At 39.2% G+C, this 17,031-nt stretch overlaps 1 protein-coding gene across 1 annotated transcript in view; it reads right to left on the bottom strand.

Moving 5' to 3' along the window:
* Window positions 1-1,504: 1,504 nt before the first annotated feature.
* The window catches only part of LOC101162446 (beta-1,4-galactosyltransferase 5), a 28,342-nt gene continuing 12,815 nt past the window's right edge, over window positions 1,505-17,031 (bottom strand). The window contains exons 2-9 of the mRNA XM_023956660.1: window positions 9,787-9,906; window positions 9,592-9,705; window positions 9,183-9,310; window positions 8,069-8,185; window positions 7,033-7,220; window positions 6,818-6,940; window positions 6,262-6,363; window positions 1,505-5,677 (exon numbers count right to left, since the gene is read on the bottom strand). Of these exons, the coding sequence (XP_023812428.1) occupies window positions 5,530-5,677; window positions 6,262-6,363; window positions 6,818-6,940; window positions 7,033-7,220; window positions 8,069-8,185; window positions 9,183-9,310; window positions 9,592-9,705; window positions 9,787-9,906 (1,040 nt within the window). The 3' untranslated portion in view covers window positions 1,505-5,529. The remainder of the gene's footprint in view (window positions 5,678-6,261; window positions 6,364-6,817; window positions 6,941-7,032; window positions 7,221-8,068; window positions 8,186-9,182; window positions 9,311-9,591; window positions 9,706-9,786; window positions 9,907-17,031) is intronic.

The following is a 17,031-nucleotide window of genomic DNA, read 5'->3' as shown; positions in this document are numbered from 1 at the left end:
TTTGGTACTTTCTATGTGCAAATGACAAAGGAGTAGAGTTTATTTTGTTGGGCACAACAATGTAATTATTGTATGTAACTTTAACATCTGTGCTGGGATGAAGCCATGTAAGGTTTGTAAGGCTCTGCTTTTCTTTCTTGTGTAAGAAAATTGTTTAAAATTTGATATTTTCTTTTTCTCATGTTATTCTGTGAAAGGTTTAAGAAAGGTCTGCAAAGGTAAAAGGCTTGTCCATGTGATTGGCCTTTTTTTTGTAAAGGGTGTGACACTACACTATTCTTCACCAGTGCAAGCTCCAAATTCAGTAATAAAACTCTGCTGTATTATTGATTCAATTTTGAAAAACCCTGGGAGGGAGAATTGCACTGAAACACACACACACACACTCAGGCCGTACACAAAGGCAAAGACACCATAGATGACATCAAGGCCTTTGAGTGGCACAACACTCAGGGGATAAATGCGGATGATTCACAACGGCTGTCTTTGTGTTCTACACTAGTGCCAAGAGAACTCTCATGGTTTTAAGAGCTGCCCTCTGTGTTTGTCTGGCAGCAAAGTGACACTGGTGTCAGCATACAAAAACCATGTTTTCCCCTTGGCTTCATTAGGATGAGGCTGGTCCCGCCGGCTCCTGCGCCTCTGCCAAAACTTTCTCAATGGACTAACAGCAGGAGTGTCAAGCAGAATTTATTCAAGACCAATAAAGTAGGTGTATTTATTTATTTTCTTAATTTCATTACAATAAATCTGTCAGACTTTTGTCTTATTTAGCACAACAGTATCTGAAATGCTGCTTGAATGTGTGTTACTGCCACAGAGCATTTCCCTTTCCAGGAGCGTAATCAAATCACCAGCCGTCACCTTTATTATCCAGCATAGATGTGCATTCAATGTGCTAAATGCCACAGGGTTGGTGCTGGACGGGTTCAATGAATCATAGTAAGCTCTGGTCAAAGCATCTCTGTTCTAATTTTACTTTCTTCTCAAATTCAGAACAAAAAGAATCTTTGTTGCAAGGCTCTCATGTGCACAGCAAACTGGGCACAGAACAGGAATTCAAAAAAAACAGAGGAATATACTTTCAAAATGGATTTTTGGAATGGAATTTTACTTTCAAAATGTGGATCACGAGAACTACAAGCCTGATGTCTGTGATTAAAAATAAACACAGTGAACTTTTGGGACAGTGGAAAACAGGAAGTGGTTGAGTTTGTATCTATGACAAAAATCGACAACTCTCTTATAATGATGCAGGTTTATTTCTAAAGAACTGAATATATTAAAAATGTTAATGAATATGTTGAAAATTCTTACAACAGATTTAAGTTTTCCTTTTCCCCTAAACAGAAAAAAGGAAGTAATATTTTTGCGTGTGGTTTCACACTATGCAGCAGTGGTTGTCTGTATAGAGCTGCAACCTAGCCGTGTCTGTGTTTCACATATTGCAGACTGAAGCTGTGTGCATCAAGAAAACATGCAAACCCCTTTACGCAGAAAGACATCCATGTTTACAAGTTTCATTTTATTGGAGTACTCTGACAATAACAATGATGGTATAAAAGAAAATGCCCATCATACAAATTTTAATAATCAAAAGATGATAGGCTGATACGCAAACAGATCCACATAAGGCTGACATCAAGTTTTGACAAGTGGCTTCAAATGGCTTCAATCAAGGAGAATGCCTCTCCTTACAATCAGAGAAAGTATAATTATATATATTTTGAATTTAGTTACCTCTACCCCTCTTTTCTTCTATGAAAAATAGTTGGAGGATGTGGGAGTGGGCTGTATCACTGGTTTGGGTGTGGGCGTTTCCTGATAATGAAGTAAAGTTCATTTTGGCTGTTGCTTTGCAGTGTTTTTCTAGTGTCATCCTCCCCACCTCCCGGCTAAAGAGACGAGCCATCTGGACTCAAGAAAACTGAACTTCCTATGGAATCTGAAAATGGATCTGACATATGAGTTCTCTCTGCTGCAGCCGTATGTTAGGAACAGAGGACGAGGGGAGGGGGCGTGGACTCTAAAACATCTCTGAGACTATGAGAGGAATTTAAAATTTATATGGTAAGACCTTTTATTTCGAAAAAAGTGCTTGGAAGCAGTGATGTAAAAACATTGATGTTCTTGTGTAAGCTCCGCGAGCACTCAAATGGCACACGATAAACCCCGAGCTACCCCCACCCCCCACCCCATCAGAAGCCTTGTTCTTTATGCTAGCATCTGTAGTGATTTAAGACCTTATAGAATTTCTAAAACACTACACACAACAACAATATTTACAATGATCTTTGTGTTGATATGCACTTTTTTTATCTCAATTTACATCTTTTTGCTTATAAAAAATAAAAACTTGAATGAAAAAACAACAAACAAACAATAAAAATAAAAAATAAAACACTGCAATAAATTACAAGCGTTAAGGCTGCCAGTCTTGTCAGATGCCCAAAGATTGGTCCCTTCATATAAACTGGCGCACCATCAATCAGGACAAGCGAGATTTTAATATGAGCAGCAATCTTGGTCAGGTTTGAGATGGGATGCATGATTTCCCAGCATGCTCTTTTCCTAAACTGAACTAAAATGATTGTAATCATTCAAAACCAAAGAGTGTGCTGACAGAAAGAGCATCTTTGCTGAAGTGTTGTGGGCTCATGAGCCCACTCATTCAATATCTGTTGAACACAGAGCCCAGTACCGACTTGGATAAAGGGATCACTTGCAGTCAAAATCTTCATCTTGGAACTCATAAAACCTAAAGCATTTGGCTTCTGTTACAGTTATGTTTAAGCCATCATTTAAAGCAACTGAACTTTTTCCAAAGAGAACTTACAGTGTGTTATGCGACTTTCAGGAACCACAGAAAGAACCTTTCTTTGTTCACAACCAGATTAAAATAATGTTCTTGGACGCATGGGTAAAAATGCAAAAACTTTTTAAGTTTAGATGGAGGAGAGTTAGACCTCTGAAACAGGTTCAGCCATTTCAATCGAACACACATGAAAATGAATGCTGCTACATTCGGACTTCCACCGAGCACCTCCCAAAAGACAGGAGAGGAGCGCGTGCACCCAGAGGGCTGCACAAAGATGGAACAAATGATGTTTGATGATCAGGCTATGAAGCAAACAAACTGTCAGTTGGATGTAATACATTATACTTCATATCAACTGTAAGTTGATACTCAAAAAGATGATATAAAAAGCAAGAGCTGAATATTTTTAAAGGATGTTTCAGCCTTTATTAAGTTAGACTGTCTCTGCTAAGCATGTAGAGCAGGTCCCACAGTGGGAGCTCTGCAAGGTCAGCATCGCTGATTATCAGTTAGTATGATGGAGGCAATCAGTGCAAGACAGAAAGAACCAGCATCCTTAACTCTTTGTTTGCTCTTCATGTGGTTGTCACACAAAATGGCCTCCTCCCAAGTGTCTGCTCAGAAGATTTCTACCAGCGGTCTAGCGTTCACGTGCAGTTCCATTTTATTGCAGCAGTCTGCTTGAGTCCTGATGAAGAAACTCGAGCCGGAATGAAACGGAACTGCAATGTTTTGACGGAACCGGACTTGACAATCCCACACAAAAACACACAGCTAGATTTCAGTGCATCTAACACAGAAGTTTGATACTTCTTCACAACAACTCCAAGACCTAAAAAAAAAAAAAAGAAAAACAATAAAGAAAATTAGTCCATCAAATAAATAGGATGAGGTCCAGCCTCGTTTCCTCTTGTTTCATTGTTGGAGTACAACAATTTTCTTTTTAACCAGCTAAATGTCTTCCAAAAGGATACATCTTAAGAAATGAATACAAGGCATACAAGATTTGTGTGAAATGAATTAGCTGCATGATCAGAGAACTGACAGTGTGGAGACTGGGTCTCCGTGAAATTTTTAGTAGTAACTACATTTAAATATTGGAACATTTGGTCAAAAAAAATAAACACTGCAGAATACACAAATCGGAGAGGTTGCTTTGGGATATCAAAAAAAGTTAGTCAGCAAACCACTCAACATAAAATTCTGTGAAGATTGCTATTTTAAAGGAGGAACTTGCCAGTCAAAGCCTTCACAAAGCTGATCTGAGGTTTTCACCAACAGATAACTGATCTGCTTATCTCCTAAAACACACAAAAAAACAGGAACCAAGCAGGGGAGGGCTGGCTAGCACTACTGCAAACACTACATCGTTTTGTGCTCAAACAACGTAAAAAAATTGAATGACAATAAAGCAAAAGCTTTTGTAAACTCCAGTGACAGCAATCAAGTAATTTCTACCACACGTTCTCCTCTGTAAAAATGAAAGACGAGTAAACATTAAAGACACAAACACAGACGTACAGCCAGTTTCCTCTCCCTGGACTAAATCGCACGCTGGACACACACAAGAAAGATCTGCACTCAGTGTTGGAGATTAAGAGACAAAGTCTCCTGCAGGTCACCACCATAACCTCGCACTGGCAATGAGATGCACACAGGCTATTTGCATAGCTGACCCTCACTTGCACGCAAAGGAACACAGAGACGCGAATGAATTCTGGAAAGGGCAGCACTTTGCTTAGGCAAAGTTAAGCTGAATGTGAAGTTTGCATATGCAGTCACTCCTTCTTTGTAATCCAGTAGGGGGTAAGCTAGCACCCATGCTATTGCATCTGTACAGTAAGGAAGTCGGGGCTGATTTCTGCTGTCTTATATTGCAGCTTATTGCTAACAGGATGAGCATTGCACTCCAACACACAGCCAGAACATTCAGTGCATCTATGCAAACACAAACATCACAGTCTTTCAATGGTACATTTAAAGAACTAAACGCGGATGAAGAGATAGATCAGGATTTCTCATTCTTTCAACTTAGAATAATCTATTTTACTTACATATATCCTCTTATTAAACTATATTAATTGCAGATTTGGCATACCTTATGCAGAACCTGCTGCACTTTGAAGTTGCTTTGTGTTGGTGTGTGGTTGCATGCAAATCTTTTTCACAAGTTCACTGCATTCCAGAAATAAGAAGTGCAAGAGGAGGGAAAAAAAAAATCAAGGCCTTAGGATCATGTCAGCATATGTAAGTCATACTCGTGCATGCGTGCGTGGCGTGCACATGCCCTTAGATGAGCATGTTTGTCATAGCCGTTCTTTATAATCAAGCAGTATGGGGGGCAGCGTTGGCCATAGACACAGTTAGAAAAGCAACTGGATGATATGGATTCTGAAGGCCAAAATGGTGCAAAAGGCATGTGGAGACCTAAGTGTAAATAAGCACAGATGAGTCATGAATGGTGGCACACGGAAGTGCAGTATTAATCCCTATTTTCTTAGACGGTTAATCAAACGTACAAATTTGAGTCTCCGTTCATCTTTTTTTTTTTCTGTATACAAACAACATAAAACATCAAAACAAAGCCTAAGAAAAAAAAAACAAAAAAACAAACAACTAAATAGTTCTAAGCAGTGCTGCAACTATGAGATATGGCTCATGTCCCAGAGGACTTTGATTCCCAGGTGTTTTGCAGTCCAGCTCTGTCTGCGTCAGTAGTCAGCTACCGGTGCAAGCTTTCTGCTCAGGCTGACTGTGATGTTGGTGTAGAGAGGCCTTCTAGAGATTAGGGGGGAGTAGTTTAAGTTGTTGAGACCGTCCACTTTCTGTCTCTCTTTAGAGTGGCGTAGTAGGCTATACCTGCAAACACAAACAATCACTTAGGAGTGGGAAACACAATGAGAAAACCGCTCTATGACTTCCATAAACAAGCAAGAGTGGCTTTTGAGAATTTGTTAACAATGAGCAAAAGCTTGTTTCATTATATTGGATGAAACATGGGATAATTTGGCAGGCTGTGTTACTGCCTGTGGTTTAGCCACAAGCAAATGCACTCAACATGAGTTATCTTTTGAGGACAACCCCTTAAAAAGTGTCTCACCCCACTATAAATCATGGGACTATGTATCAAGCAGAGTTATTTTTGAATCAAATTTTTAGTATTTTTTCCTACCCGGCAGGCTTTTTCTTTCTTTCTTTTCTGACAAAATCCAAGAAATATTAATTCCTGGAGCGACTTTAAATCACTTAAGAATTTAGCTCCGATGCATAAAAGCACATCACATGCAAAGTCTTTTTAAAGAGTTGAAATTCTCAAAGTCACAGCCTTTCATGTGACTGGCTTACATCACATGAGCTTAAGCCTCCTTGCAATTATCAGCTCCTTCTTTCGACTAAAAGCCTGTGTGTGTGTGTGTTTGTCTGTGTGACACTAATACACTAACCTTCCAAGAAACTGCACTTCTCCACGATGGTGATGTGGAATGGACATGTAGCGTCCCTGTTCTCCATGCGGTCTGCTTACTGTGTAATTAGCAAACTGGACCCTGTGCAAACAGTTAACGTGCTCGTTAATTTACTAAATACTCAATCTAGTTGCAAAATTTTGCAGTGATGGCCCTCCTTGTGACAGGTTTTAGAAAAGTACCGGGCTGACAGATATCATGATGTACTGGGGGTATTTGCAATTACAATCGGGGTAACTCCATACAAAAAAGGATTATGTCTTACAAGTGGAAGCAAATCCATAAACCAATCACGGAGCGGCAGGAGAGTATATCAAAAGCCCAGTGTGTGTACAGCTGGCTATGAGTGGTGTAGGTGGGGGAAAAACTGAGGCCCGGGCTAGTGGAAGAAAAATAATGAGAACAATAGCCTGCTATGTGCCAACTGGACGCACTCATCTCATAGATACGCTGAAAAGTCAACAATAGAGTCGGTCTTCAGCTACTGCTCCACCAGAGAGGCACATGTGTGTAGGTGTGTATGTGTTAACCTCACCTGTTCCAGAGGTCATCGTCCTCTCCTCCCCAACCCCAGAACGCATTAGGAAATCCATTAATCTTTTTGAACTGCTTCACCGTCAGGCCACTGACACCGCCAAAGAACTCATGATACGGAAGCCTTGCGGGGACAGAAACACCATCAGGTCACTTTGGATGAGATTGCATTTCCTGCCCAGTCAGTCCCGCGATGGCGGCGGCTGGAGGACTCACATGTAAGAGTACTTGTTGAGTTTGACTGCAAAGTGCCGTGGCATGTCTGTGCAGCCGTAGTAGTTTCTGTCATTCTCCATGAGGTGGTCTACATCATGGAAGATCAGACAGTCCCAGTCCAGGTCTTTCATAGCTTCCTTGAAGCCCACGTTAAACAACATGGCTCTGTTAAATGGCTCTGTACCCTCCTAAAAAAATAATAAAAAAGGTATCTGAAGGGTATGTTTTGCTGCCTTTTCATCTTAGTTTATGGGTAGAGTTTAGCTTTACCAGTGTGAAACTGTCATAGGGAAGACAAAGGTTAGGTTAGGTTTATTAGTTTGATAGAGACAATGTACATTAATAGACATCAATTCAGAGAGTCATAGATGTATACCAAATCTGTATGCATAGTCCCCTAGCACGTATGCAACATGTTATAAATGGCTAAAATAACACCTGATCCCTCTCAAAACTAGCCATATTGTTAGCTTTTTCATTTGCTATTTTCGGCAATAGTTTTAAAGTTTAAAGCAATGAGAAGACAAAAAAAGTTCCTTGTTGTTTCATTGGAAATTCTCTGAGAATTCTGTGATTTAACCTTTGTTTAACTCATCTCGGAAGAGATTAGCAACAATTTGCTTTTCAGTTACCCCACATGCACTAGATGAGCTGCAAGTGACTGATAATTGCACTCATGTTAACAAAAGCAGTGACAGAACCTTTTATTCAAACTCCACTTCCACCAACCACACCAGTTGGATACTAAAATGGGAATATGTTGTGTTTAGCTGTACATTTAAGGTTGTATTTTTTTCTTTACTTTAAAGCAGCCAAAGTCAGATTTTTTAAATCATGTCTTAACATGCAAATACTTTCAAGAAAACCGGGAAGTTACACAGGAATTCAAAGTCCAAAGGTTGTGCTCTTTTTTTTACAAGGAGGTTTACAAGGATGTCATTCTTTCTTTTACAGGTGACTGTTAGTTCATGCTAAAGGCTGTTAGTTCATGCCAAATTCTGTTGGTTCATGCCAAAGGCTGTTGGTTCATGCATACCTGCTCTATGACATAAAAGGCAAACTGAAGTCTCTGCTTCTGCAGCACTGGCACCAAGTGTCTTAGAAGGATGGGTAAGTGTTCATGTCGGTTTCTGAAGGGGACTAGGATCGCCACCTATATGGAAAACACACAGATAAATCAAAATAAGTCATTAAAGAAGAATCCAAAGTGTAAAGATGGAGGAATACACACATTTATTTCACATTTGCACCACAAAATTTGGCATGCATCAAACACAACAGCACTGAATGCTTTGGAGGGCTATTTTTGTGCTTCTCCTTTGAGTTCCTTTTGAAGCTCAAAATAATGATTTTGTCGCTGAATCAATCAAGAAAACAGTGAGCAAGAGAACGTTTGGGGCGATGAAGGAGAAAAAAAGTTACTGCTGTCTAATGTGAAGAAATAAAATGGTCATCCAAATATGCTCAACTTGAACAACCCTGCTGTGCAGCATTTTAGAGAAGGGGCAAAGAAAAGGAACGACCCAAACAAATGTAGTAAAGAGACGGGTTGAGAAACGCGACAATACTGTAAAGCACAGCGAAATGGAAACGAAAATGCCTTGCTTTCTGCTTGTACTTGAGTCTGTGATGTGGAATGATGGGATGCATGCTCTGCCGACCATGCAAAACAATGCACCCACATTGGCAGGCAGAAAAGGCTGGAAAAACATACAGAGCACATAAAGAAAATCTCTTCAGATCATTCTCTCCATTTCATCTTTCCGATCTGATACCATAGGGGGGATGCTCACTATAATCACTTGTATTATGAAAGATAAGAAATAGATTCTTACTTCTATAAAACACAAAAAAAACCCACTTGAATATAAAAAGTTTGATTGTTGTTGTTATTTTTGTGTACCCCCATACAATGTAGTGAACAATAGCTTAAATCTAGACAAAAAAATGCTCACAAAGACCAAAACAAAGTATTGCCGCAAATACTATTGGAGAGTGCTATTTAAAAACAGTGTTGCAAAACATGCCAGAGGTTTTCCGTAACCTTTGTGCCCTATATGGAGCAAGCATTAATTTGTAACTAAACTAGCCAGCCTGCCGATGTTTGTTGTAGCAAGCCGTCTTTTTGGCAGAGTCACATTCACACTCACCTTCCAGCGAGGTAAACAGTCTTTGGGCTTCCAGTAGCCTCCTGGAGCTATGCTGGACTGATGCTTCAGCAAGGACCTTTCCACCTCCTCCAGGGAGACTTCACTCATGTTCACCTCCAACCTCCCCTCTGAGTGTGGAAAAGAAAAAAAGGGAGTGGAAGAAAAGGCCACAAGAAATGGAAAAAGCAAACGAACCACGTTTAATAAAGAGGAAATTGTAAAAATAGAAATAAAAAAGTCTGTAACAGCTGGGAAATGTGGGACAAAATGACGGCTTTGTGAACAGTACAGCCCCATAATCTTTGCATGCATCTGTGATCAAAGCAGAAGCAAAACATGTGCTCATTTCTTATTTGACAATTATTCACTAGAACACAAATCTAGGCATTAAATGTTGCACATAGCTTACTCATGGAGGAGTGCCTCTCAGGGCAAATCTGGGAGGGGAGGAAGGTGAAACCCTCGGGCAGGTATGCGGTGGGAGGAGCATCGCTCTCACTGAAGTTGAAGTCATAGGAATAATCTGGAGGAATATTTGCACAAGTCACAGTTTGATGCGAGGAGATTAACTTTTCCTCTATATATTCCTGCTGTGTGTTTGTACCTGTGACGTTGATGCTGTAGGCCCCTCTCACCACTTGCTCTAAAACCTGAGCCCCAATGGTTTTAACGTTTTTTCTGATCTGAATGCTTCTGGCTTGGACCGCGAACAAATACTCATTCACTGCAAACAGAGGAAAGCACAAAAACAACCTATCAGAACGCATCTTTCCAGGACAACCTCATGTCGGCTGATGCAGCACCAGAAAGAAAAAAAAGTTTTTTAATGGTCTAGATCGTGTGACCTTGTTCTCCCTCCACCCTGAGCCCGGGAGAATGTGAGATCGATTCCAGCACAAGTCAACTAATGGCATTTTAACTTTGTTAATAAACAACTGGAGCCAATGTGTAGCTGTAATGAAACAAAGTTACTATCTATTCTAGAGAGAGCACACTTTTCCATCTGACTAAGCACAAACACATTATGTGCACTGGCGTTGACTTCATGAGGGGGATTGCCCAGCCACGCATCAAAAAGTCTAAAGAAGGGAATTACTGGAATGTTAATCTTTCTTGAGGCAAGAAAGAAAAAGAAAAGGGAAAAAAAGACTCAAATGATTTATTTACTGGCCTAATATTGTCCAGGTCACTACTGTAGTCTTGGTTATTAGCTACTTCAATTCAGATAATAGATTCTAATACGACGCATTATCATATTTTTTACTTTGATTGTCGTAATCAAGGAAGCAAATGGGCATGCTCACAAAAAAAGACAGAAATTAGGTGGCTGAACAAGAGGAAACATATTATAAACAAACAAGCAATAAATAAGCAATGATTATCAGAAAGTCCCACCCTAAACATCTTTTGATCTATTGTAAAAGCCTTCAAAGTGATTTTTTAAATTATGATTATGCTGTGTTTAGCTGAAAAAAAAGTCATTTTCTAGGACATAGCCCTCCTTTTCCACCATCCCTTTATTTACGCTCTGTCCCCTCACAGCCCCAACCTAACATTACTGGTCCAACAAAACCAGCAATAACCAGCCGTACAGTTGTGAGACAGATGCCGGCTCAGACGAGGAAAACAAAGACCTACATGGACCTAATCGTCTACATGTGGATGGATCCGAAGGGGCAGGGAGTTTGTGGTCATTGTACTTTGTACACAACTACAAGCTTTTTCAAACAGAATTTTTTAATCTGATCTTGATTGATTCACCATTTGAATAAAGACATACACAGAAACACAGTTTTAATCTTAATTTTCTAAATAAGTGTCCGTCACCATGAGAAAAATGCTACAAGAACATTTTTAAAAAAACAACTAAACAATTTTCATTCAACTCTTGTGTTAATTTTCATTTTGTATTTGCAAAAAACATAATAAAAATGAATAAATAAATAAGTTGGTCTTTAATGTGTGAAAAAAATCTGCAGCAGATGGGTGGCTTTATGCAAACTTTTAGTACTATGCATGAAATCAAGACAACGTCTGACTTCAAATGAGGGATTGTTTTACCAGAAAAGTGCAAGTTTTGATAGATGTGGCTTGATCTACATAACCACCACAGTACAAGTCACCATGACGCAGATGAGTAGTGCTGTGGAAAAACACACTATGGGTTGAGTAACTAAACTGGGGGAAAGAAAAATCCCCCAAAATATTCCATGCTATAATGGTTAAAAGAGCAAAAACAAATATCTGAAAGAGGAAAACAAACAACGGCTTCAGGAATCCTTGCTTGGAAATGTCTGACCAACTTTACAATCAGTGATTGTTAAATCAATCAGTATTTATTATACAGCATATGAATGCGCAGAGAGGAGCAGTGTGTGTAATACTGCTGTGCATGAAAAACCCATGCAATTTGATTGGGTTATTAGTAATTATGTTACAGTTTGTAGCACATACACCTTATTTTGTACAAACTGCCACACTTGCAAGACTAGTAGAGACTAGTGGCTGAAACACTTACTTCACTTTTTGCATTTAAGGCAAAACCACACGAAACAACAACAATATACAGGAAACCACAGAACGTATCTTTTCACTCTGATGCACACTCGTGCACATGCACAAGTGCATGCACTTTTGGACTTTATGATGGTGGAAAAATACTCAATGGCTTCTAGAGGATAACCCCAGTGCAGAAAGAAAATGAAAATAAAAAATCTGACATGGCTGACTGCAGCACACTTTTTCAGCTTAAAACTATATGGATTGCATTTTTGCTAAAAGACAGAAAAATCTATGTTAATTAAATTAACTGAAAAACTTAAGGAGGAAGAAAAAAAACAACCCTTAAATTCCTAACTGAAACAGCCCGCCAGCCACATCTCACTTGTTATCTCTCATTAGACATCTGGTCTCTTTACCTTCTGGAAAGCCAGCATTGATTGTTTTGTGTGTATTTATTTATTTATAGTGGCAAAGTGGCAGAAAAAAAGTACAGTCCAAGGTGGTTTGCACAGAGATAGGGCTTGACGCACTCGATATACTGTGTTTGACAGTAGGCATGGATTTCACATCACATTAAGCGTGCGGCCCAGACTCTGGAGCAAGGCTCCATGCTGATGTCTTCAGCCAAGACAGAGTGGCAAACACTGTGAAGCACAGAGATCTAGTCTTAGGAAAAATACAAGTGATTTAGTTAATCATGTTGGGTAATGGTCATTATGTTGTTTTTTAATGCCTCATTTAATCTTCATTTACCCTAGAAAATACAACACTTGTGTATCAAAGTATTTTAATTTTAAAATAATTCTCTTTTGTATTTTAAGGCAAGAAATCAGCTTTTCAATTGATTTAAAGTGTGAGAATTTATACTCATGTTCATGAACGTTGCACCTCAATCCACATAAACCCCCTCCAACTCTCACTGGACCCAGCCTTAATGATCATTGAAGTTATCATGACGCAGAAGTAGCACAGATGTGTCAGAGCCAGCAATTACAAGCAGATCTATAGATTGAAGGGACCTCACTGGTAACCCCTGCCGTTCCTTATCAGATCACCCCCCCAATATAACACATAAGGCTTTGACAGTAGACCTTGAACAACCTTGTTTTCTACAGCTCCTGCAGTGCACACTGTCCACATGCCAAGCCCAGCCCACCTCCCCTCGCATCACTCCCACTTCACTGCTCTTCCCTCCATCCTCCTCTTCCTCTTTTCCCTGCCATCCCTGTTTAATGCTCTCCCTGACACTTCCTGCCAAACCCATTTATTTCTATTGCTAAAGTCAATAATCTGAATGGATCACAAGTCCAACTCCAGAAACGAGTGCTGTCCAACACGAGCCACCAAACAAGGAGAAGGAAAGCCTGCACACAGAGAACCCACAAACCTTTTCCTCTGCAAGGCAATTAACTCCACTGATAGCTCAGCAAGTGAGGTAGTGGTGGGGGTGGGGGGTCTGTCTTGTTCTGCCAGCTCTCTGATAAGAGCTCCCAGCAGATATGGCTACTGTACGAGCACACACCACATTTACGCTCGTAGCTGCAGGATTTAAAGCCGTCACACTCAGAAAGGGTCAGTTTAATGCCACTGCCAATCAGTGACACCCACAGATCCACACACTCACAGAAGGAGGTATTTATCATATCCCACTGAACGCTGAACGTCTATTATATTTATGCAGATGATAGCCGGAATTAATTACTCTATCAGCAATGTAACACATTAGATCGTCTAACACATGTCTTTGCAGGTCCATTTTAAGGATTTATTGGAAAGTAAACACACTTGAAAGTAAATTAGAAGAATAACTGCGCTGTAATTGAGGCAGGCTTATCATTTGTGAGCGTTAGGGTTGGAATAACATTACCCAGCTTGGTCTAACCTCTTTTAGCCCCCATGTTAGTGATGCTGAGACATCATAAAGTTTGTAGTGTTTTTTTTACATAAATAAGCGTCATATTATATTGGATATTGTTCTTTCATAACCTATATCTTACAATCTAATTTGCTTTTAACTCAGCTCACTAGCTTCTATAGAACTACCCCGGCTCTCCTACACACAATTCTTTTCTATAATCTAATACTACTTCCTGTTCAAATAGTAATCACTTGGAAGGATCTTCAACTAAATCACTGCAGCGCTTTTGGGAGAGACTGAAAATGTTCGAAAACTGCTATGAAGATGTAAAATAAAAGCGTGGGAAAGGCGTTGTGTTCTGGGGTCAAGCTTTGTTTGCCTGAGAAAATCTCTGTCAGGAGACCCTCCCAAAGTCAGGAAGTCTAAACGGCTCTGCTTTTTACGAATGTTTGGCTCGCTGATTAGATATCATTTGAAAAACACCTATGGTATCAACGATGGTGACTGTAGGCTATCTGTACGCACGGCAGTGTGCAACTGCGCCCCAGGAGGCACAAACACCAATCAGCCACAAGAACAAAACATGTGACCAGTGGGTTAAAATGAGATCTTCTGCTGGGAAAAAGTCTGATATGTACCTGTGTTTGAAAAATGGAAGATTCATTTAATCAAATTAATTAAATAGTAAGGTCAATTGTAGTTGAATTTTTTGTAAACAAGTTAAAAACAATATTACTTTGTCAGAATTATTAGTACATTTTACTGACTGGGCAAAGTGGGTGTTTTCAGATTGCTTGATAAAGTGTCCAACTTTTGGCAAACGTGAGAGGGACCATCTGTGGAATTGAAAATGTTCGTTTTTTTATTTTTTTCCCGAAAAAACAGTGCAAACAACATGCAGCTGCAGCTGATGGTTGAGGGGAATATTGGTCCAGTATAAGCTGCTCACATGACATTCATGAGAGAATCGTGTGGTTTTCTCCAAACGCCACAGCTACCCAGTCGGCAGAAGAAAACACGAGTGCATCTTTTCAGATTACATCTAAAGTGGTTGAAAATACCAGGGAAAGTCATTTGCACCAGTATTCAGAAATGTTGCTTAGATTTTTTTACCCCAAAAGGTCAGGATGACAAATGGAAAAGACAAAAAAAAAAGTCTCGAAAAGGGATTTCTTTTTTCTAAGGTGGAGTGTGTTACATTGCATATGAAGCCTTTCTTACATCACAGCTTCAAAGTACTTGCACTTTCCTTCTCTCTCATCAATTTTCCACTTAGTCTTCAGTCCGTTTTGTTTACTCAATCATTGTTATACATCTCCCCATCAGTGTCTCTAAATTATTTCACTCCACTCTTTAGCAGAGATAACAGGCCGTCTAATAGGAATAATTGAATTAGAGACAAAGATTGTTTAAATTATTCCAGACCTAACCAACGTTTGCTTTACCCAGGTGGAACATTTGATGCAGCAGAACACCTTGGCGAATAAAAAGTTCTTTGCTTTTTTAAAAGCATATTAAACATTTCTGAGCCACAGAACAAAGGAACTGAAAGGAAAGAGCAATTTTGAACAGCAGGCCAAAGAAAGAGCAAGTTGGTGGTTAAATATATTGATAAAAATTACAGGTTCGTCCCAAAACTCCCTTTCAGTGCTACTGCTGGTTTTGTTTCTTCCGCCCACCAAGCGCACAAAAATGGAGAAACTGTCACTGCTTCAAGCTGCAGACAGTGGGGCAAACCCCACACAATGCTGCACCAATACATTATATTTTGCAACTGCTTCATTTTCCTTTTGATCAAAGGAGGCTCTGCAGACAAGCCAGTTATGGCATAATCTTTTATTATATTCTTTCAGTTTACAACATCAGCCTATAAAAGTCTCACTGAGGAAAGTCTGGTATGTTAGGTACAATAAGTAACTACGAAAAAACATTAAAATCTTATTTGAAATTCGGTATTTTCTCTGTAGAAGATAATTTTCTTTCCAAAAGTAAGGATAGAATGGCCATCTGAGCTGCCTTACGCATTCTGTGCAACTCATAACGTCTGGAAACTCAAATTCAAAGTCATACAAGCTTGGTGACAAAACTTTAGTACGATTCATCTTTGATTTGTAGCTTTCACATTTTGAACCAAGTCAGAATGTTTGTGGTTTTAAATGTTGCATTAATTTCCTGTAAAACACAACAACAATGTCTGGGAAGCCAATCTGAAACCGTTTTTTCTGCCTATGAAGAATTACAATATAAAGTTCTTTTTTTCAATGCTGGGTAGTGTGGAAAATACTGTGATGTCAACATGTTAGCTTGGTTATTTTAAGTCAAAGAGTTTTTGCTTCATGAGAAATAAGGTTGTTGGGACCAAATTCTTGGAAAAATGTACAATGTAAACTTTAGTTTTGAGCCTTCGGTACTTGAATGAGTTCAAAGCATGGATGAATTAACTGCACTCGACCCAACCTGTATGTAAATGTTTTGTGTGCAAAAAGTGTGGGTGTAAAATCCTTCATTAGATTTCTTTTAGTGTGACTTGTCCTCTTGGTCAGATTCCATTCCATGTCATTTCACTGAGACTAACCTTGTTAAATACCAGTTGAATAAAAAAAAATCAATAAATTCAAAGACATGAAAACTCAGTCCCTCATTTTGGACACCCATTCATGCACCTGAGACCTAATTGAGTTTTTTTAACACCATAGAAAGAGAGAGTTTCTGCATCTATAAGAACAAAAGTAGAATATCTGAATTTAGTGGAGAAAGAACAAATGCAAGCACGTTCTGAGCTGAACCGCTTTGCATCAGTCCAGTTTATGTCTGTAAATACCCGCAGAGCTTTCATTTAACCCCTTGAGGTCTGAATTTATTTTCACCTATGTTTTTGATTTCAAGTAGATAATAAATTACGTTTGTTTGTTTTTTTTAATCAGAGTGGTTTGACACGTTTTTGCATCAAGGTGTCAAGGGGTTAAAAAATTCTTACAGTTCCTTTGAGAAAATATTTTAAGGTTGAATGTTGAAAAGTTAAAACTGTAAATTGAGTCATTGAAAAGACTTGTTTCTACTTATTTGGAAAATCCTTTTTTTATTCACTGACAATGTCCATTTTGTCAATTTTGTCATAGTCCCCATAATTTTAAGATGATCCTTTGATGATAAAAGTTGAAAAGACTGATGGTTAATGGATGAGTGTTTCCCAGCAACACAGAAGACTATCAGTTATGAAGGGATAGTGTCTGTTACAGAATAGAATATTCGATAGCCCCTTGCAGCTTCATGGTGTTTCACTCAACTCACACAGATCTTATTTCCATAACATCTGTCTAATATCTGCAATAATGACTTTAGCTAAAAATTAATCTGTCATTCCACTTTGAGATGCAATCCACCTGGTTTGGGATGTTCCCTTTTTTAAAACTGACAGCCCACAGCAAAAATTTCTGGAGGAGGTGTTGGGGGGAAAAAGCGCAGCGACAAATCCGGTTCTTTCAATAA

The sequence above is a fragment of the Oryzias latipes genome, chromosome 7 (assembly GCF_002234675.1).
Source record: "Oryzias latipes chromosome 7, ASM223467v1".
In the NCBI taxonomy this organism is placed as follows: domain Eukaryota; kingdom Metazoa; phylum Chordata; class Actinopteri; order Beloniformes; family Adrianichthyidae; genus Oryzias; species Oryzias latipes.
The sequence above is the reverse complement of the archived record's forward strand: the minus strand, read 5'-3'. Positions and strand labels throughout refer to the sequence as shown.